The 23,545-nt window shown below is 44.1% G+C and overlaps 1 protein-coding gene across 3 annotated transcripts in view; it reads right to left on the bottom strand.

Moving 5' to 3' along the window:
• Positions 1 to 642: 642 nt before the first annotated feature.
• Positions 643 to 23,545, bottom strand: part of REXO1 (RNA exonuclease 1 homolog) — a 184,380-nt gene continuing 161,477 nt past the window's right edge. The window contains exons 15-17 of one of the 3 annotated variants that reach the window (XR_003858346.1): positions 5,564 to 5,684; positions 4,770 to 5,046; positions 643 to 886 (exon numbers count right to left, since the gene is read on the bottom strand). Coding sequence is in view for 2 of the 3 variants with exons in the window: in XM_029613957.1 (XP_029469817.1) it covers positions 4,958 to 5,046; positions 5,564 to 5,684 (210 nt within the window). In the remaining variant the exon portion in view is untranslated. Of the gene's footprint in view, positions 5,047 to 5,563; positions 5,685 to 18,839; positions 20,140 to 23,545 lie in introns of those variants that run through there. The other 2 variants (XM_029613957.1, XM_029613958.1) reach the window with 2 other exon arrangements.

The raw sequence follows: 23,545 nt of genomic DNA, 5'->3' as shown, positions 1-23,545 counted from the left end.
AATTTGAACAAGGGTGATACCTAGTAACCATACTCAGCATGCACACATGGAGGGAGTCATGCTCTCTGGTCAAGGGCTGGTGCTGCAATGGCTGGGCTACTTGAGGTTAAGGATAGGGACAAACATTGGATTATAGCCCCCGTAAGCTGGAAGCCCAACAGAACAAGAGGAAATTACTATATAATAGCAGATTGGTTGGTTGATACTTTTAAAGCCATGCTAAGTTTAAGAAAAAATATCATATGTCTGCTTTATAGAAAAACAGTGGTTCATAACCCTTAAGTAACTTATGGAAAGTATTAGGGGGAATTTCATGTTCACAGATCAGTTACAAGATCACTATCAAAAATTCCTGTGCAGTATAATTGCTTAACGCCTAGAGATTGCTGAAAACTGGAAAAATCAGATATCCTTCAGAAAATGCTTTTGTCAACATTAAGGGAAACTGTACTACTACTTCTTTCAATATGTTTCATATGGAGGTGGTAGTAGTAGGTAAACCACAATTTTTCATGTCTGAAATTGTGGCTTTTTCTTCTGTTTTTATAACTGTGCTTTAGAACAAAAAATATCTGCAGAGTCAAAATTTTAACAGAATTAGGCACTCAAATCGTGCATCTCATATACACAGTAAATACACACTGTATTTATACATTTTATTTAAAAAATTTACAAAAAGTAACAGGTCACAGTATTTATGTACAGTCAGATTTATCTGTTAATCTCTAGCACTAAAACTGAGTTTACAGAGTTACAGCATTTATTTTTATTAATTTTGACTCCCCAAAGAATACTCAAACTGACACCATCGCCTTCGCTAGGTTCCAGCAAGCTTGCCGGCAGAGCTACCTGCAGTTTCCTTTTATATCTTCAAGTCAGGCTTTAGCTGCAATTAAAAATTAAAATTTAAAAAGAATTATCCAATTTGGTGAGTACTTATAACACAACGAATCTTCGGTTATTACAGTACTAAATGCAACTTTGCCTTCACAGCTGATCATTACAACAGGAGAAAAAGAAAGAAGGGATTGTATTATGTGCAAAGACACAAGCATTTGAAATGCTAGAAGAATAGAAAGCTTGGAATGTTTGAAGACAACAAAACTCTCCATGACCAATCTTCTGACTAAAAGTCAGCAGCGGCCCCTTAATTTTATGACATTGAAGTGTGCATGGAGTAGAGTTGCTGAGAGCCCCAGTGGTAGCATGTCTCTGCTTCGACCTCTAATAGCCTTATAAAGGCTGGTGCAGATAAATATAAAAGGGAGAGTAGTGGAGTCGGGGAACTGCACCTTTACACCTGCCCAAGCTGCAGTTGTAAAGCTGTCCACTCAAATACATGACTCGTTTATCCAGTTCTTAACATTTCAACATCACTGTTTAATTCTACCTCATTCTGTGCACAAGACCTTCCAAAATAATTTGCCACATCCACTTAGCTTAACAGGTATAACCCAAAACCCCAAAAGGGCAAGGCTGCTCTCTCTTGCAGATTAGGTCACTTGCTGCAAGATACTTTTTTGCAGGCTGATCTGGAACTAAGATCTACCAAGAGCGGATGGCAGTTCTGCTCTGGAAAGACTAAAATTGCACAATGTTTTATAGCAAACACTTACAAAGCTTCTCTTAGTCATTATGGACATGTGGAATGCCAGATGCCACATGAATGTTCTTGCACTAGCTGAAGGCTATTCATGCATACAGACCTGACCACAATCCTGCGAAGGAGGAAAGAAATAAGAACCCCTTCCTCTCGAGACCGGCACTTCAACATAATGGCAGGCTCTTACTGTTGAGCAACAGGGGCAGCCTTCCTTCCCTGGCACTGAGCAGGTCACCCTGCAGAGTCTGCTGCATTAGAGTGGGCAGTGCTACCACAGGGGCCTCCCAACCTGGAGGCTTTTTTTTTTTTTTAATTTCAAAGTTATTTGCTAAATGGCATGGATGCTGGAGAGCAGAAATCAAAATTTATAGTACTAGTGCTAACACTTTGAAACTTCACTCAGGCAGTTTGCCTTATCTTAAAAAACCAAAAATTAAAAGTTTATTCTTTCTGAATATTAACGAATGAAATGAATATAAAACATTTTGTTTAACCATTTTAGGGAGCTATTTGGCTTATTTAGGAAAGAACTTTCTCAACAGGACGGAGCAGAGCTAGTTGATCATAACCCTTTTATACTCTATTTCAGCAAAGGCTATTAAGGTACACCCTATTCCTGCTATATGGATAACAATTTGTAAAAATAAGACCTTTCTTGTTTGCCATGGATGTGTGGCTGCTCCAGGACTTTCAGACTGTAGCTCCCCCAATTTCCTAAATTAAAAAAGCTTCAAGCACTCAGCTCCTGCATGGCCAAAATGTATTTGGAAGATCAAGCTGTACCTTTTCAACCCACAACCTCAAAAGAAACTAAGCAACAAACTTGTCTGCTAAGGAACGTATCAGATATGACAGGGATACAGACAATCATGAAAGTTGAGTAATTAATGCATTTGCACAAATGGTAAATTAAAACATTCTAAAGTGTTGGCTCGTGGCAATGCTGTGCATGTCCATTCAGGTGGTCTCCAGTTTGATCCTCAAATCCTCCAGCCAACCCCAGAAGAGGAGGGAGTCCGGGTCATTGTTTAAGGGTGACACCTAGTGTCTGGATTCAGGATCCATGAATACAGCGCTCCAGAAGGAGCCCTGGTAAATGGACCCCAGCTAGAAGTACAAGGGAGCAGGAAGGTGGTGCTGGGTTAAAAAACCCCACATCTTAAAATTGTTTCTAATTGTTCTCACATTTACAGAACTGAGACGCCTACACTACAGAGGCAGCCCTACAACAATTCTGTAGTCATTTTTACAGTAAAAAAAAAAATAAAAATAAATAAATAATGCTGCTTATGTTTCTTGGGGGAAGAGAAGGCAGGCCCTTAGCCCCAGTGCTACCCTGTACAGCTGTGGAGAGGAATCTCCACAGAGATCTGAAAAGCCAGGTTATGGGGTGGAGGAGGGAGACCCAAAGCACCATGGTAGGTTTCCTTTGGAGGCCTTACAATGGTGGCACCCTATGCGGCCACAGGACAACAACCCCCCCCCCCCCCCCCCTTGGGGAATACCTGTTCTGTAACCTGCTAGTCAATCCTATCTACTAACTAAGTTTGTTTTTATAGTTATTGCTTATTGCATCAAATTTGAGCCAGGTTAATATACAAAACGAGAAAGAGCTCAATATGTAGTCTCGACAGATATAGCTATCTTCACTATATATATATAGAGGAGTAAGACCTTTGGAAAGTGTATCAAGGACGTAAACAGAACAAGCAGCTTTGTTTCAGGGATCACTACAATGCAGGGAGTCTTCTAACAAGGAAGGCAGGGCAGAAGCCCTCAAAGTATAGTGAGCTGCAGGCACAGGCCGCTAGCAGTGTGCTTATACAAACAGTTTCTGTGTTTCCCTGTGAAACACCACACTATTTTCCCAGGGCCAAAACTCGAGGTAGTGTAGTGATCAACATCACATACTGTAGCAAGGTGGGGTTTTTTGTTTTTAACCCCTTGGGGTTTAAAATGAGAGAGCTGACAATACATAAAATGAACAAACAGGAAAAATATAAATAATGGAGCAATACTGTTGCATTAAGCCAAATATGACATAGGTAGTCCTGAATATATGTATAACCAACTTTCGCCACAAACATATTTTGGAAGAGGCTTGATTCCGGCCTTGGTAATTCATGGATAAGCAGTCAGCTTAGTAGAGACTATAAGGTGGAAACAATTTTGTGCAAATTTTGTTGTGCTGAGAATAACTAAGGCTAGGATGCTAAGAATCAGAAGCCAAGCTACTTTATGTTGTCACTAGTCATTTCAGGGGTTGTGGCTGCCATGTGATCATGTGCGCTTAAAAAAAAACCCCCACAAAAAAAAATCATCCCTACTGAGGCTTCATATGAAATCCAACATTACAGACCCAGTCCAGTGGCCCAGATTTTTGCACTAATTTTAGTGCAGCAAATCTTGGCCCACAGCACCCATTTACATTCATTGCTCTTTAAACCATCTACCAGGCTCTTCCTTATGCACAGCATTTTCAGACTTGTAGAATACTGCATCAACCCAATCTTGCAGCCTCCTTGAACACATGGCACTTAGGAAGTGGAGGCTGGTGCATCCTGGAAGGGGGAACATTACCACCATTTTATTTTTAACTTTGCTGAAGCTGTGGCCTGTCTGATGATGCTCTTTGACCTTCATACAATCGTTCTAACGCTGAGGCATGGCCTATGGATATTCTGCAGTCTCCCCAGTTACAGGCTAGTTTTGCAAGCTTCCGGACAACGCTAGGAATTCTGCTGTCTCCCCCACAAGGCTATCCAAACCTTCTGTCTTCCCCTAGGACCTTCCTTCCTGCCCCATCTCATAAACCTTATCCACTGAGCAGCCATCTGGAGCACAGCCCATGGCTACTCATCAAGACCTGGCCCTTTTTCAACATCATCCTTCTCTTGGCTTTACTTAACCCTTTTCTTTTCTCATCCATCAGTTGTGCTTGGGTGTAAGGAGGCCAAAGTTGTGTAACTCTCCATTTTAAATAAAGTTATCTACCTTTGCTTCACTTAAAACAAACAAAACAAAAAAAAAAAATACAAGGAGCCTACAGTCAAGTACTTTCTGCTCCCCCAGCCCCTTGGGGGACAGGCACTTCATTGCTCTATGTAATGCATGCTTGCCATGCATGAAATGCACCTGCTGGCCTCACTACAGGCAGAATGGTCACCTTTGGATAGATGTACCCTACCAGTCCCGAGAGAGATGGCCCTCCGAGATTCTTGGACTGCAGAAGAAGTCACAGAGTTAAGTACTACTGCCATTTCTGCAAGGGTAACAGCGAGCACTCTGTCTTTATTGTACTACTTCCAGGAGGCATGGGAAGAAGGGCACAGGCAGCGAGGTGGGGAGAAGAGGTCATCTTTTAACTTTTGCATCTTCTTTGAGTTTCCAGATCATCAGTTCCATGCAAGAGCAGGCGTCCTCACTCGAGTCGTGGCCTTCCACTGTCGGAGGTAGGGAGGAGGGGGGGAGAGGGAGAAAGAGGACATAAAAGTGACTGGGTGAAAAGCAATTACCTTCAGACTGAATGGCAGACACCTTTTACATCAAAGGGTGGAGGGTAGTGAGGAGCATCCAGAAGTATCACCCTGTCATTTGTCTGCTCTTAAAAGACAGTTTAGGAAGCCAACAAAGCCTGGGACTTGGTAAGTACAAGCACCTCCCTTGCTCCTTCTTCTTTGTATCTTTTAAACCTCCAAATGGTAGCTTTTATTTTCATGTGCATATAGAATTACCACTTTACCACAGTGTCAAACTTTAATAAAAAAAAAAAAAACCCAAAACACACACACACACACAAAACAGACTAAATTCATGCTCCCCTCCACCAATCCCTTTATGATTTGTACAAGTCTGAGTGACTCAGCATTTCCCAGACAATTTTTTTTTTTTAAAGTTTAAGTTCATCATCCTGTTTTCCTAATGCCAGCACAATGTCCCCCACTCCCCCAGCCAACTCACTGTTGTCTTGGATGATACGCTTGAGGTAATCCGCCATTAGTGTCCTCAACGCTCGCTTGTATGGCAAACCAAGCCGATGCGGAAAGACAATGGCAGTATCCACCACCGTGAGGTGAATGAGCTAATGGGAAAAGATAAATGCTGTTATTTCCCAACCTTTCTCCTGAGAGCCCCAGACAGTATAAATCATAACATTTTGGATCTTTAGCCTCCATTCCAAATAATATGAGTAATTCAGATACACTAAGTCGCTGCTTCAAAGCACTTACAATCTAAATAGGTACCCGAGGCACAAGATCACAAGGAGTATCAAAGAGAAGTGTAAAGAGAAATATTTGCTTGTTAATTTTTTTCCCATTAATCCTGCTACATCAGTTCAGATGAATCCATACAGCTAGGTTTTATCCTCCTATCAGCAGATGAAAAAAGTGCACACAGCTTTCATCTGATGATATCGCCACTACATAGAGGTAGTGCAGCACAGAGAAAAATCAGTACTCTCTTGTCAAAGCACTGAAAGACTAACCAAAAATCTGGAGAAATAAAAACAAACTTCAAACACTTGGAGAAAAAATCCTCTGAAATGTGAAGACCTGACCAATTCTGTGGAAAGACAATAAAACAGGAGGAAAAACGCAAAACTGAAAGTTACCTACCTTCTGAAGTATATACACATATCAGAATTCCGTAAGAAGCCCAACCTCCGGGGAGCGTTCTGGATTGGTGTAACAGATGAAGAGGAAGTCAGGGGTACTTTGAGAACCCCAGCCCCATAAGCAGAGTTACCCCTAGCAAGCGCATCCAGTCTTGTAATGCTTCACAAATGACTGCAAAGATGGCCAAGTAGCCACCTTGCAGATGCCCACCGGCTTTAGCAGAATGACTGCGGATGACAGTCACCTGTTTGCCTTTGATCAAATACGCCAAAGAGATTGTATCTTTGATCCATTATGCTAGAGTAGCTTTATATGCTGGCTCTCCTTTACGCAGACTGCCAAACACAGCCTGTTTTGTGGAAACAATTAATGACTCCCAAATACCTGATGAGAACCCGCTGAACATCCAGGAATCTCAAATATCAGTTACTGCCAGGACACTCAGCTTTCAAGAAGGCTGGAAGAGAAATAAACTGAATAATATGAAATACTGACATCACCACCACCAAAAAGGAAGATACAGGCTGAAGAGAGAATCATGTGCTATGTCCAGAAAAGGATCCCTGGAAGACAAAGCCTGCAGCTCTAAAATACAGAGGACAGAACAGATTGCAATTAGAAAAAAAAACCATCTTCAAGATAAGGTTTTTGAGAGAAACCTGCCTGAGATGCTCAAAGGGAGGTACAACCAACAATTTAAGGACCAAACTGAGGAACCAAATGCCAAAACATAGGCCACAACCTCTTCACTCACCAAAGAAACTGGGATATGTCTGGGTGAGTAACTACAGATATTCCATGAATCCACCACCATAAAGAAAATAGCTATGACAAAGTTATGCCAACCCCTTCTCTAGTCCTCTAACGAAAGCCAAAATACAAGGGACATCAGACTGCCCGGGAAAAATTGACCAGTTCCTACAGAATGCATTAAAGATGTGCCAAACTTGAATATAGGCCAATGACATAGAAGTCTTACGGGCCTTTAACAGAGTAGAGATCACGGAAGAAGCGTAGCCTCTTTTCTGCAAATGCAACCACTCAAGAGCCAGGCCATAAAATAAAATGGAGACAATCTTCCAGTACAATTGGACCCTGCACTAGAAGGCCCCAGGGACTTGAGAGACACAGGGAAAAATTGATCTGAAGGTGTACGCAATCTGCATACCATGGCCTCAGAAGCCAATCCAGAGCTATCAGAGCTCATTGACTGCGTTCCATTTCGATTCTGCAGAGAAATCTCCAGATCAATGGCCAAGGAGGAAAAACATTAAAAAGTCCCTCTTCTGACCAAGTCTGCACACTGTACTGAACTGTGACAGCTGGGCGGGGGGGGGGGGGGGGGGGGGGGTTTGGCAGGTTGGACTTTGGCATTCTTGCATGTTGCCATTAAATCCATGTGAGGTAAGCCACACATCTGCATTCAACCAGTGCTCTGAACTAGAAAGGCTCTTATAAAATGTAAAATTGGAGATACATCTGATCATCTCACCTGAAATATGAAAATAAGCCTCTGATAGATCTAGAGAAGACATATAATCTCGTCAGACTACTGAGTGAAGGGTCTCCATCCTGAAATGAGAAATCCGGAGATTGCTGTTCAACCCTTTCAGATTGAGAATGGGGCAGAAAGTATCATCTTTCTTGGGAATGATAAACTAAAATTAATACTGACCAAGACCCCTTTCTGCTTGTGGAACTTGGACCACTGCTTACAAAAGTTGAAGTCTTAACAGCAAGTCTTGGGATTGCACTTTGCTTGGCCACCAAAGAATAGGGAGACACTATGAAAGTGTCATGCAATGGATCAATGAGCTCCAAGGCACATCCTAAACGGATCATTTCTAAGACCACTCAACCAAAGTTATTTGGGTCTACTCCTGGTAAAACTGCTGTAAGCAACCTCTTACTGGATGAGCAAGAGTGGACTCACTGCGTTCCAATGAGGGGTGTGACTGGCTCCTAAGGAAACAGCTGAGTCAGGCTGCAGCTTGCAGAAGCCTCAGAAGGACTAACTCCTTCCCCTGGAACCATGCAATCTCTGAAAGAAGTAAGAAAGCAAACTTGCTTATCTTGTAATAGGTGTTATCCCAGGACAGCAGGATACAGTCCTCACATATGGGTGACATCATCGAAGAAGCACTGTACGGAAAACTGTCAAAGTTTCTAGAAACTTTTGACTGGCACACTGAGCATGCCCAGCATGCCATGATCCCTGCAGCCACAGTGGTCTCCCTTCAGTCTCGTGTGTAGCAATAAGAGCGAGCGAAAAAATAAAATAATAAAACGTTTCAGACCCAACTCTGTGGGGTGGCGGCTGGGTTTCGTGAGGACTACATCCTGCTGTCCTGGGATAACACCTATTACAGGTAAGCAATTTTGCTTTATCCCAGGACAAGCAGGATAATAGTCCTCATATATGGGTGATTAGCAAGCTAGAGGCTGAGTCATATTTGTCTTGGACCAACAGTGCCCAACTTGTGCAACAGGCACAACAACTGGTGTACTGTTGGAAAAAATGAGGCAGCCTGAAATCACAGCAGGTTGGATGTGGAAGGAGTTGGGTATTAAACTGGGAACAAGTTCTTTAAGACAGATTGGCCATAGGCTGAATCTTGTCATCCTTCTTTGTCCAAACAGTAATGTGCTGCAAAGGTGTGTAGAGAACTCCAAGTTGTAGCCTTACAGATATCAGCAATTGGCACTGAGCGTTAGTGTGCTATTGATGTTGACATAGCCCTTACTGAGTGCGCCTTCACTCGTCCCTGGAGAGGAAGGCCTGCTTTTTCATAGCAGAATTTGATACAGTCTGCTAGCCAGATGGAGAGAGTTTGTTTCCCACTGCAACTCCAGGCTTATATTTGTCAAAAGAAACAAAGAGTTGGTTGGATTTCCTAAGGACTGCAGTGCGGTCCAGATAAAAAGCTAGCGCACGTTTACAATCTAAGGTGTGCAAAACTCTCGCCCTGGTGAGAGTGGGGCCTTGGGAAGAAAGTAGGCAAGACTATGGATTGGTTAAGGTGAAAATCCATTACCAATTTAGGAAGGAAGGGATGAGAACCTTGTGTAGGTTGAGTATGTGACAAGGGTTTGTAACTCACTGACCCTTCTGGCAGAGATAATGGCTACTAGGAAAAGGACTTTCCATGTAAGAAATTTCACAGCACAGGAATGCAAAGGCTCAAAAGGGGATCGCATGAGCTTTGCAAGCACTACATTTAGGTCCCATTCAGTAGCCGGTGGTCGAATGGGAGGCTTAAGATGAAGCAAACCTCTCAAAAAGCGACTTACTAGGTGTTGCACTGTTATTGTGGTATCCCCTATTCCCTTGTGGTATGCTGCTATGGCACTCAGGTGTACACGTACCGAAGAAGTCTGGAGACCAGAGTTTGAGAGGTGGCACAGATAGTCTATTAGGGAAGGAGTGGGACATGAGAAAGGTTCAATAGCTGTCAAATTAATATCGGTTCCTGTTCTTCACAACCCTACACTCAGTCAACACATGTTCCCCAAGGTTCATCACTATCTCCTATACTATTCAATATATATCTTCTACCTCTCTGTCAAATTCTATCATCACTAAATGTGCAATATAAAAATTTATGCAGATGACATTCAACTATTTGTTCCTTATAAATCATCTTGGTCTGAGACTTTCTCTTTGATTCAACTTTACATCAAAACTATAGAACAATGGATGGCTCATAATTGTTTAAAATTGAATACAAAAAAATCCAGAAATATTATTTCTCAGTTATATAGATAATCCTAGCAACGCCCCTCCTGCAAACATAACTTTAGGCAAAGATGTTATTCCAATTACTAAACTAGCACGAAACTTAGGTGTTTGGATTGATACCATCTTAACATTAACTCAACACATATCTAAAACAGTAAAAAATTCGTTTTTCAAGCTACATGTACTAAAACGACTTTGCCCTCTTCTGTTCTTTCGCTATTACCGATTAGTATTACAGACACTGATTTTTTCAGGTTTAGACTACTGCAATGGGCTTTATCTGGGTTTACCCGAAACTGTAATCAGACCTCTTCAGCTGATCCAGAACTCGGCGGCAAGGCTTCTTACGGCTACTCCAATGAGACACCACATTTTCCCCATTTTACAAAAATTGCATTGGTTACCGGTCAGATTCAGAATCCAGTTCAAAATTCTCATGACAATACACTCTCTATTAAATAACTCAGATTCTATTTGGCTATGTTCTACACTAAGAGTATATAAACCTACCAGAGAACTTAGATCAGCAACAAAAAATTTATTAGAAATTCCATCAATTAAAAAGGCTGCTTTAAGTATTACCAGGCAAAGTGCCTTTTCAGTGGCCGGCCCCATTTTGTGGAATTCATTGCCTGACCCCCTAAGACAAATTTCAAGCAGAAATGAATTTAAGAAAGCACTAAAAACCTATTTATTTACAGAAGCATTCGGGAAGATTGATCACACTCAGTAGTCACTAGCCCAGCTTCATTTATGGGTACTTAAACTTCAATTAATATCAGAAGACTACCATCTTGATAGCTATGTTTGTGTATGTCTTCTTTTCTTTCTATACTTTTATTTAAAATAATAGTAAATTATTGAAATGTGTTTCTCTTGTTATAATTTTTTTTAATTTTTATTTATATTGATCATGAAGTAGATTGTATTTTTATTCTAACTTTGTTTTATTATTTTTATCTTATTTGAATTTTTTTGTTACTATCATTGTAAACCGCTTTGGTCAATTTTGTATTGGCAAAACGATATTTAAATATTTTAAATAAATAAATAAATAAATTGATGGGCAGATGTAAACTCGCAGTTGATGAGAGAGTTTGCCAGATGTGCTAGATTGTACGCCCGGTCGCTTGGAAGGAAAGCTTTTGCGACTGTGATGTTGAGGGCTGCTCCGATAAAAGTGAGGAGTTGAGACGGGTTCATATGGGATTTTGGACAGTTGATCAGGAATCCCAGGGAATGCAACAGTCTTATGGTGCTTTCCAAGGCAGTTAGAGTTTCCAGTCTGGATGGACTCCTGATTAGCCAATCGTCTAGGGAGGGGAAAACATGAATGCTGTTTTTTCTTAAATGTGCCGCAGCTACTGCTAAACATTTTGTGAACACTCAAGGTGCTGAGGCCAGTCCGAATGGTAGGACTCGGTATTGGAAATGTCTTTTTCCCCACTACGAATCATAGATACTTTCGATGTTGTGGGGAAATGGGGGGATGTGAGCGTAGGTGTTTTGAAGATCCAGAGAACAGAGCCAATCTCCTCGGTGTTGTAGGGGGAAGGATGGTTCCCAAGGATACCATCCAGAACTTCTCTTTTTGAAGAAATTTGCTGAGATTGCGGAGGTCTAATATGGGGCAGAGACCTCCTGTTTTCTTTGGAATTAGGAAATAGTGGGAGTAGAACTCTCTGCCTGTTGAGACCGGGGAATGGGTTCGACAGCCAGCAGGGAAGAGAGTTCTAGTCGAAGTTGAGATGTTACGACGTTGGTTCTCCACAGTGTAGTGGGTGGGAATCCGGGGGAATAGTCATGAATTTGAGGCAGTATCCCCAGTTTAGAATGGCCAACACCCATTGATCTGTGGTTATAAGGCTCCAATGGTGTACAAAGTAATGGAGCCAGCCTCCAACAGGAAGGTGAACGTTTGGATTGACGAAAGTAGATCTGTTCTCTGGAGATGTACTCAAAAACGAGATGCAGGTGCAGTCTGCGGAGGTGGTTGAGCTTTTACTTGCTTTGGCTGACGTGGATGTCCTCTCTGTGTTGGGCGGAAAGGACGGGTATTGGATGCCGGAGGATAGTACCTACGAGGTCTATAAAAAGGCCTTCTGGTATCCCTTCTGGTGGGTCTTCTCACCGAGGGAGGTTGGTCTGGTGGCAACTTAGAAAGCTGATGGAGCGTTTCATGGTGTTCTTTTAATTGGGAGACTGTGTCTTGAATCTTTTCTCTGAAAAGATTGTCTCCAGTGCATGGGAGATCTGCCAGTCTTTCCTGGACTTCCAATCTTAAGTCTGAAGCCTTTAGCCAGGCCCACCGTCTTGCACTGATGCCAACAGCAGACATACGAGAGGAGGTTTCAAAAGAGTCAAAGGCTGCTCGTACTTCATGCTTGCCTGACTCCATACCTTTCTGCACAAGGGCACTGAGTGCTATTTGTTGTTGCTGAGGAAGAGTATCAGCCATGTCTTGTACCTGCTTCCACAGATTTTGCGGATATTGCGTCATATATAATTGATATGCCGCAATACGGTACACAATCATAGACCCCTGGAAGATCTTTCATCCTAATCCATCCAGACATTTTTTATCTTTCCCTGGAGCGGCAGAAGAGTGAGGCTTTTGCTTCCTTGCCTTTTTCTGCGCTGACTCTACAACGACTGACAGGTGGGGCAGTTGAGGTTTATGAAAACCTAGAGTATGTTGTACCAGGTACGTTGCGTCCGTCCGTTAACTGGTGGCACAGAACAGGAATGCTCCCATAACCGATGTTGGAGATCTAGTAACACCTCATGGATTGGAATGGCCATGACCTCCTTTGGAGTGTCTACAAACTGTAGAACCTCCAGTGTCTTGTGTCTGTTGTCTTCTTCAGTCACCAATTCGAAAGGAATGGTATCTGCCATTTCTTTGACAAAATTTGAAAAAGACAGGTCCTCTAGCGGGGACTTCTTTCTTTCCTCTAGTGGAGAAGGTTCAGATACCAGTTCTTCAGTATCCGTGTCTGTGTCCACGTCCTCCTAGTGGGGTTGGAAAGATGACCCTGGTGGATTCAGTGGGTCCTGTGGACAAGCTCGTTTTGGCATCGATGTAGATTTCGATGATTTTCCTGGGTTATGTTTTGGCATCGATGGAGGCAAAAAAGGCATCGATGGAGAATCGAATGGCATCGATGGGAATCGATGGTGCGCACTGCCCGATGGACTAGGATGAGAGGGTATCGACGGACCCAGAATTGGCATCGAGGGCATCGATGGTTTATGGGGTTTTTGCAAACCCGATGGAGCCGGTAAAGGATCGGAATCCTCTGCATCTTCTTCCGATGAACCTGGTATAGGTATAGTTGGAAGCATTGGTGGGTCCTTTGGCATCGATGGCATGAAAGGAGTCATCTGAGGATCCATCAACGGTGCAGGCTGTGGAAAGGCACGGATTAAGGCATTGAGTCTGCTGAGCAGAGGAGCCAGCACCAGCGGTTCCGGTGTCGATGTCGGTGGAAGTTGTAGTTTTTGAAAAACCTCGGTGACAGCCTGCTGAATCATGGAAGTCACTTCTTCCCTGGAAACCGGGACAGGTTCCACTGGCACCGGGGAAGGAAAGACTGGTGCTACTGGCTCTTCCATATTTGAATGTGGTGGCACAGACTAACACAGATCCCGGTGGAGAGCACCTCAATGTCTCAGGTACAGAGGGGCATAATGGCTCTTGTACCCGGACCTGCTTCATCATCGACTCGATGTCCATCGATGCCGATGCGGCAACTGGTGCACCTGAGAGACGATGATGATGTCGCTTCTCTCGATGCTCCTTAGTTGACATAGAGGATGATGCGATTGATGATCCCAAGGGGGCCGGAGACTGAAGTTCACCAGATCTTTTCTTTCCTCGATGTTTTTCAGAGGAGGCAAGACTTTTCCTCGGTGACGGCTGTGAAGACGTCGATGGAGTTGTGTTTTTGAAAAGTTCCAGCATCTTATCTAGTTGGGCACGCCTGCTCTTTGGCGTCATAAAAACATAGAAACATAGAAATGACGGCAGAAGAAGACCAAACGGCCCATCCAGTCTGCCCAGCAAGCTTCACACATTTTTTCTCTCATACTTATCTGTTTCTCTTAGCTCTTGGTTCTATTTCCCTTCCACCCCCACCTTTAATGTAGAGAGCAGTGATGGAGCTGCATCCAAGTGAAATATCTAGCTTGATTAGTTAGGGGTAGTAGCCGCCGCAATAAGCAAGCTACACCCATGCTTATTTGTTTTACCCAGACTATGTTATACAGCCCTTATCGGTTGTTTTTCTTCTCCCCTGCCGTTGAAGCAGGGAGCTATGCTGGATAAGCATGAAGTATCAGTCTTCTCCCATGCTGTTGAAGCAGAGAGCCATGCTGGATATGCATCGAAAGTGAAGTATCAGGCACATTTGGTTTGGGGTAGTAACCGCCGTAACAAGCCAGCTACTCCCCGCTTTGTGAGTGTGAACCCTCTTTTCTTCTCCCCTGCCGTTGAAGCAGAGAGCTCTGCTGGATGTGTGAACTATCAGTTTTTCTTCTCCCCTGCCGTTGAAGCAGAGAACTATGCTGTATATGATTGAAAGTGAAGTATCAGGCTTATTTGATTTGGGGTAGTAACCGCCGTAACAAGCCAGCTACTCCCCTCTTTGTGAGTGTGAATCCTTTTTTCCACATTTCCTCTTGCTGTTGAAGCTTAGAGCGATGTTGGAGTCACAATAAGCATGCGTATGTTTATTTAATAAGGGTATTGTCTCCAGGCAGTAGCCATCATTCTGGCGAGTCACCCACTCTTCATTGGCGGCCTCTTGACTTTATGGATTCACAGTGTTTATCCCACGCCCCTTTGAAGTCCTTCACAGTTCTGGTCTTCACCACATCCTCCGGAAGGGCATTCCAGGCATCCACCACCCTCTCCGTGAAGAAATACTTCCTGACATTGGTTCTGAATTTTCCTCCCTGGAGCTTCAAATCGTGACCCCTGGTTCTGCTGATTTTTTTCCTACGGAAAAGGTTTGTTGATGTCTTTGGATCATTAACACCTTTCAAGTATCTGAAAGTCTGTATCATATCACCTCTGCTCCTCCTTTCCTCCAGGGTGTACATATTTAGATTCTTCAATCTCTCCTCGTACGTCATCCGATGAAGATCCTCCACCTTCCTGGTCGCCCTTCTCTGTACCGCCTCCATCTTGTCTTTGTCCTTTTGAAGATACGGTCTCCAGAACTGAACACAGTACTCCAGGTGAGGCCTCACCAAGGACCTGTAGAAGGGAATAATCACTTCCCTTTTCTTACTCGATATTCCTCTCTCTATGCAGCCCAGCATTCTTCTGGCTTTAGCTATTGCCTTGTCACATTGTTTCGCCGACTTCAGATCATTAGACACTATCACCCCAAGGTCCCTCTCCTGTTCCGTGCACATCAGCCTTTCCCCCCCCATCGAATACAGTTCATTCGGATTTCCACTCCCCATATGCATGACTTTGCACTTCTTGGCATTGAATCTCAGCTGCCATATCTTCGACCACTCTTCCAGTTTCCTTAGATCTCGTCTCATTCTCTCCACTCCTTCCGGCGTGTCCACTCTGTTGCAGATCTTAGTGTCATCCGCAAAAAGACAAACCTTACCTTCTATCCCGTCCGCAATGTCGCTCACAAAGATATTGAACAGGACCGGTCCCAACACCGATCCTTGCGGTACACCACTTAAAACCGCTCTCTCTTCAGAGAAGGTTCCATTTACCATCACACATTGTCTTCTGTCCGTCAACCAATTTGCAATCCAGGTCACCACCTCTGAGCACAGGTAGAACATGCTCGGACATCGTGGCCTGATCCCAGGCAAAGTACACAGATGTGCGGATCTGTTATGGACATCGTTCGGGGGCAACTCAGATTTTTAAAACCGGTGGCCATAGTTGAAAGAAGGCCGGGTAACAGTTGGTGGCCCGCGGATACCGAGTGAGGTAACAGGAACAGACAAAAAATGTTGAGAATTTTAGTACTCACCGAACGAGATGTTGAAGGGAGACCCGAATATGTTTTTTTTTTATGACAGAAAATTTGCGTTTTTCCCTAAGAAAAATTGGTGAGAAAAACTCACAGAGCTCCTAATTTGTGAGGTTTACAGCAACGCAGAAAAAAAGAGACTGAAGGGAGATGGCTGCAGGGATCATGGCATGCTCAGTGGGCTCAGTGTGCCAGTCAAATGTTTCTAGAAACTTTGACAGAAGTTTTCCGTACAGGGCTCCATTGATGTCACTCATATGTGAGGACTATTATCCTGCTTGCCCTGGGATAATACAATTTCTTACCAAGCCTATAGTGTCTAAAATCCCAAAAGTGGCTCTGACTTCCATTAGCTCAATAAAAGGACTAAACTCTGTCCTTAGATTATCTCTGCGGCTTTGGATCTCCCAGGTTTTTGGCCAGCTGCTCCAGATTCTTGCCAAACAAAATCTTCCCTTTAAAAGGAAGTTTCCCCAACAGTGACTTTGACCAGTAATTCACAGCCAATTTGCAAAGCCAAAGGAGTCTTCTGGCTGTTACAGCAGAAGCCACTGACCAAGAGAAAGTCTGGAACAGATCATACAAGGCATCAGCCAGAAAGGCTGCAACCTATTCCATCCTGGACACTTCCTCCCCTTCTGGGAACTGCTGAATCTAGTGCAGAAGCATCCAAACCACAAAGCCACCACAAATAGAAATTTGGATCAACAGAGCCATAAAATAAATGGATGCCTTCAAGGGAAAGTCAATCCTTCCATCCTGAAGTCTTTAAGAGAAGGGCTACTCTCCATTGGTATAGTCATACATCTGGTATTTGCAGTAACAAGAGCATCTACTTGAGGAATCTGAAACAAGCATACCGTGTTTCCCCGAATATAAGACAGCGTCTTACTTTCTTTTTACCCCCAAAAGTCCCACTATGTCTTACTTTCAGGGTATGTCTTATATTGGAAAAAAAACCTGAGTGTTCAAAAAAAAATTATTTTTAAATACCTGTCGGAGGGCCGCGTGGGTCCAGGCGGCTGGCGGCGGGAGCCGGGTGGTCGCGTGTTAAATCTAGGCCGCGGGCGGGTGGGCGCTTGTTCCAGGCGGCGGCGGCGGGGGGGGCGGGTGGACGCGGCGGCGGGGGGGGGCGGGTGGACGCTGCTTTCGGCGCTCAAGGCAGTCACATGCCGTGACGTCACAGCATGTGACTGCCTTGAGCGCCGAAAGCAGCCGGCAGCGGCAGCCGAAAGCAGCCGGCAGCGGCGAAAGCAGCCGGCTCCTCCGCCTGGATGAATGAATTCATTCACTGCCGCAGCCCCCACCGGCAGCCCCCAGCGCCGAATCGCAGGGGTCGCACAGGCGCTGTGAGCCTGTGCGCGCATTCATTCACTGCCGGTGGGGGCTGCCGAGGCAGCCCCCACCGGCAGTGAATGAATGCGCGCCTGTGCGACCCGGCCTAGATTTAACACGCGACCACCCGCCGGCCGTCTCGAACTAACGCGCGTCCACCCGCCCCCCCCGCCGCCGCCGCCTGGAACAAGCGCCCACCCGCCCGCGGCCTAGATTTAACACGCGACCACCCGGCTCCCGCCGCCAGCCGCCTGGACCCACGCGGCCCTCCGACAGGTATTTAAAAATAATTTTTTTTTTAAATGACAGGTACGTCTTACTTTCGGGGGATGTGTTACATTAGCCGACCCCCCTAAAATTCCCACTACGTCTTACTATCAGGGGTGTCTTACTATCGGGGAAACACGGTAGTACCCTCAACAGGTGAAATAGGATACAACTTAAAATTCTTCACTCCCTTAAGGCCACTCTCAGGAAACTCCAACTCTGCCAGCACCATTTCCTCCACCTTGGAGTGTAGAGGGAAAGTTGGGTGGTCTTGCAGACCCCCTGATGGTTGGATCCCAAACAGTGACCTCTTCTGCCTTCACATGCACTATCCGGAGACAGGGGCCACTTGGTCAATTAAAGCCAAGATCCTGTCTCTATGAAAAATATGAACAATCATCCTGAGGGAACTTTCCCCTCTTCCAAAGATATACCACTGGCAAAATCCAAATGCTCCTCAGTATCGTATTATATTTCTTCAACATTAGGGAATGGAAGCTTTGCCTACCTCCATGGGACACTTGCTGAATCCAGGCTCCCCTGGGATTAGTCTACTGATCCCCAAGGAAGACCTGTGCTTCCCTTTAGGCCTCTGGATTGCATAGAAGGCCTAATGCAAAAAATTAAAAATCCAGGGACAAATTGTCAAACCCTCAAAATTGGCCATAAAACCCCAATCCGGAGGAACATCCACTGCATCCAGCACTGGAGGATCCCCAAAAATCCTTGCCAAGTCAGCTCACTGCTGCTGTGAGCCTGAAGCATCTGTGGGAGAAAGGCCCAAAATGGCCAACACTTTCGCCAAAACTCTGAGCCTGCAGTCTCCTCCAGAGCATGCTCTGAACATGGCTCAGAAAATGTAACCTTCCCTGTGGTCTCAGGGGCCATGCTTATGCCACTTGAGACTTTTGAACTCTCCCCAGGGATCTTTCCCCACACGTAGATAGGCTGCACAAAGAGACTCTGAAGCCAAAGACGACTTTTTTGAGCTGCACACTCCACAGTGAATGCCGTGTTTCATTTTGTCCATAACTGCGCAGTAGGCCTCCTGCTTGGTATGTACCAACAGAAGACTGCTGCAATCCCTCTCTCCCACCAGAGGCACTTAACCGAAAGGGCAAGAAGCCTGTGAAGAAAACAGTCGCCTAGCCCAAGATCCCAGTCTACCTAGAAGGCTCTTCTGCAGTCTTGTTTGGTTGTCTTATTATTTTTTATATTAACAGAAGGCTGCCAATAAGTTGGGGGGCGGGAAGTCAACAGAGGAGTATCTGAAGAGCAGCACTTTTTAAATTTTTTTTTTTTTTTTTTTTTAAAGAACCTCCCCCTTTATGGCTCAACCAATTCGCCTCTGGACTGGGAACCTCTATTTAAGTGGGCTCACTCTCCTAAATGGACCAAGGGCAATACCAGTGAGTCCTACCATCTGCTGGAGTAGGAGAACATTGTTTTCCTCTGAGATGCACCATCTCTATGTATGTCACAGTAGAAAGTTCTGCCTCCATCTGCTGGTAGGGGGACATAACCCATCTATATGGATTCATGTGGACTGATGTAGCTGGATGAAATGGAATTTGAATCTTGGTTTCTCTGGTCCTCATCTATTATTCTAAAATGGCAAATTACAGTCAAAATGGTTTGAACTTTCAGATTGTTCTGGAATCCAGTTTGTCAGACACATACGTGAAAGCACGATGACAACACCCCAGGATTTGTGGTTTACACAACTGTGCCTCAAGTCATAACACAGCAGGGTCAAGAGCTTATTATAGAAAAACCCATAAGCCATTGTGATTTATTCCCCACTGACAAGTGCCACTTAGATTTTATGACCACTAATTTGGCAAGGTGGGCTGGACTAAATTACACCCTATACCACTGAAGTCATGCCAAGCACACCTCTCTGCAGCTACTGCCCATTCCAGGCCACATGTCTTATGTCAACACTGCTTGGCAGAGAGGCAAAAAAAAAAGCAAATTAGTTTCTTCATATCTTTTGCTGGGCCAACATATAATTGTATGTTTTTGTTTTTTTTTTAATAAAAAAAAGCCAGCCTCAAACTTGATAAAGTATCATGCCTAATGCAGAATGCATTGAAGGAATCTGAATGCTTTTATGCTGATCCAATGAAGATGTTAAGCAACCCAGTTTTAAATGGATAAATAATGCAAATCCCTTAATGTGCAAAATCTCAGTGAAGACAGACATTTTAAAATAATATATACAAATTACATCAGTGCTGCCAGCACTACACTAAGAAGCAAACCGGGCAGAGTAGGCGGACCTTCCAGGCTTTATTATTGATTGCAATTCTTCTTTCTCCAGAGGGAGCATGACTTTTCCAGGTCATGTTAAACTCATAGATTACCAATGAAATTGAACATAATGGAAGATAAAATAATTCTGTCTACTTAACTAGACAACCCAGTTGCTCATGCTCCTGGCTCTTCATCACATTTTGGGGTTTTACTTCCAGAAAGCATGAGCTATAACAGATGCATGATGTGCCATGGCAGCAAACAGGACTTGTACACATCGCCTCTTCTACACGGATAAATAATTTCTGCTCCAATCTGTACAGATATATATTCCACATGGTTATGCTGGTAAATTTACCCACCTCGTGATATACTGCTTACGTAACTACCCCAAGTGGTATCCTAATAGATACAGGTTATATTTTCCCAAAGATGTGGTGGCCAAAAAAATAGCACTATTTGCCAAGTTATTTTGATTAATAAGTTTTATTAATAAAGTTGGAAGGGCAAATTCACTCCTGCATTATACTGGACCTAGTTTAAAAATTTTGGAGGAAAAACTTCAAGAAGGATTTGAGTAAAACGCCCAGTTTCTGCATGTAAACCTCTCCTTGAAAATCGATTTGGGGATCTATGTGCATTAAAGAAAAGGGCGAGAGAGGTCACGTGATGTGGTGGGCTCGATAGGACGTGAGGAGATCGAGCTCCAGCAACCATCTCGATAAATCTGCACTTTATCTGCTATTACTCAACCACTCCGCAAGCCTGGGCACAGAGTTTTTCGTTCCTGAGTTTCAGAGTTGCCTTTGTTGCCGTTTTTCCAAATTACATGGCAACTAAAACTCACCCAAATCTTGGAACAGATATCGAAGGTGCACTCTTCCATAGCGGAATTTAGGAACCACATAACCTCGTGGAAGGCTGCATTGCAGTGGTGGAGGATGACGTCGAGACACTGGAGCAAAAGATTACAGCCCTAGAGAAAGCGGCCCGTATATGTGATGACAAGTTGGATGATTTGGAAAATCGAGCCTGACTAAACAATCTCCATTTCATGGGCTTTCACAAGAGTATTCTTGATCAAGACCTGGGGATGCACATTGGAAACCTGGCTGAAGGCTATGGTTGTCTTTGTGGCAGCAGCCCCGGTGGGTCTCGTTGAAACGGCACATTGGCTGGGCCCTAAGCCAGCGACAGATCAGAAACCACGTGTAGTTATCTGGCACTATGCCTTGAAAGTGGAGATTTTACAACACTTTTGGAAACAGAGGGAATTACAATTTGAAAATAGGAAAATATTAATTTTCTAGGACTTCTCTCTGTGGGTCTCTAACCTCCGCAAGGAGTTTTCTCCAATTTGAACCGATAAGGCATGCAAGCATATTCGTTTCTCTGCTCTACCCTACCCGATTGCGGATCTGGCATCGAGGAAGTCCCCAGGTGTTTGAAGAAGTGAAGGCGGAGTTTGTTAAAGGCATGATGGCGGGTGATGAGTCGGCCACATGAAGGCTAATGGCTGCTGCCTCGTGGGCCAAGTGGCTATGTTATGAGTGTGCTGAGTTCAGGATGTCTTTCTGTTTAAAACCTGGCCATTTCCTGCTTGTACACCCATGTGAGTAGTGGTGCTCTGGCACTATGTGGCTTCTGTGAGTCCCCTCTCATTTCAAGGGTGATTAGTCAATCCTCACAGGTGCAGCGCAAGGACTTGCTCTCAATTCACTGCTATGCAGTATTGAAATGTTTTATGTGCTTTTCAAATGTGGTTCATTTGAGTGGAGGCTGAGCACTTCAGTGTCAGCCATGACCTCCAGTCTCTATTTTGGAGACCTGTTATATTGTGTACGAGGGAGGGGTGAGGGGTTGGGAAGGCATGGAGTTTTGTTAATAGAATGGATAGTAACTATAAGGATTTTAAGGGAGGCAGAGAGTTGGAGAGAAGGTGAAGGGGCACGCTGGTGTATTACAATTGCTTTGTTTGTTACAACAGTGAGATCCTTTTCCATTTGGGAGAGCTTCAATTATTCTCACTTTCAGACGGTGGGTAAAGTTTCCAATTTGGGAGGAGCAAGGAGTCTTCTTGCAAGGTTCTGGTTAGGGTTGCCTGGTAAATTCATTACTTATGCCTGTTTTTATGGCTATTAATTTTGTAACCTGGAATGTAGCAGGTCTGGGGATCCTGGTTAAATGGGAGAAGGTTTTGAATAACTTGAATAACCTACAATCAAAGGTGGTGTTTTTGCAGGAAACTCACCTAAACTCTAAAGAAGCCATTAAGTTACGAAGAAGATGGGTGGCCCAAGTCTTTTTTGCTGCAGGAAATACCAAGAGTCGTGGGGTTGCTATACTTATCCATAAAGTGGTGTCCTTTCAGATGATGCAACAGGTGGCTGACTTGGATGGGAGTTATGCTATTGTTCTGGGGAAATTAATGGGCTCTGTGGAGGCGTTGGTGTCGTCATATGCTCCTAACCAGTACAGCCATACTTTCTTCACTTCCCTGTTGTCTCATATTTCTCAATTAGGTGGATACCCTGTGATACTGGGGGGTGATGTGAATTGTATAGTCAACCCGGAGTTAGACAGATAGCTGCCTCTGGGCAGGCGCCCTATGGGAGACAATAAAGGTCCACATAAACAGGTGCAGGAAAGACGATAAGGTCCCATTCAAGATTTTACCATGTATTTATTATATGTCCAAAAAGATCACAGTTCGTTCAAAACGGCAACTCCTTCAAGTAAACAAAAAGGTTTTTTATAAATCTGTCCCCCGACACAGTCCGTGTTTCGTGTTAACTGCATCAGGAGGGACCACAAAATTATAATCTAAAATAAAATAAAATAAATATATCAGGAATGGAAACAAATAGGCTGCAAACAAATATAACATAGCTATTACATACCTCAATAGTGGTTTCACAGGAGCGCGAGCGCCTTATCAAATTGACAGCCATTTAAAGGGGAAAAAGGCGCGAAAGGTATACCCTCTCGCGAGATGCTGGAACAGCGAATGCGCACAACAACACACATGTAGAATTAATAGGTATTTAATAGAATTGGTACCATTCTATCTCCTTATTAAGGCCGTTCGGAAGGACCGTATCAAGCGTAAAAATCCAGCGCTGCTCCCTCCGACCGAGTATCCCGGAGAAATCACCCCCCCGTGGAGGGCGGGCGACCACCTCCAGGACCAGGAAGGAGAGAGCATCGATAGAATGACAGATTTATAAAAAACCTTTTTGTTTACTTGAAGGAGTTGCCGTTTTGAACGAACTGTGATCTTTTTGGACATATAATAAATACATGGTAAAATCTTGAATGGGACCTTATCGTCTTTCCTGCACCTGTTTATGTGGATACTTGCTTATGTGCAAGGTTGCTTCTGTTGTTTTTGGATTTTAGACAATAAAGGTCCCCATTTTCTATGTAAAAGCTTAAAACTGCTGGCTGGTCCTACACCCGGGCGAAAGAGACTTCACCCAAGTTGCGTGGGCTCATTCCACCAGGACCAGGATTATTTGCTGATATCGGAGGTTTTATTACCTTGGTTTCTTAAGAACATAAGAAATTGCCATGCTGGGTCAGGCCAAGGGTCCATCAAGCCCAGCATCCTGTTTCCAACAGAGGCCAAAACCAGGCCACAAGAACCTGGTAATTACCCAAACACTAAGAAGAACCCATGCTAGAAGACTTGATTATTTCAGACCACTTCCCTGTCTTGGGT

This window comes from Rhinatrema bivittatum, chromosome 8 (assembly GCF_901001135.1).
Source record: "Rhinatrema bivittatum chromosome 8, aRhiBiv1.1, whole genome shotgun sequence".
NCBI classification, from domain to species: Eukaryota; Metazoa; Chordata; class Amphibia; order Gymnophiona; family Rhinatrematidae; genus Rhinatrema; species Rhinatrema bivittatum.
Note: the sequence above shows the minus strand (reverse complement) of the source record. Positions and strands in the feature narration are given on the sequence as shown.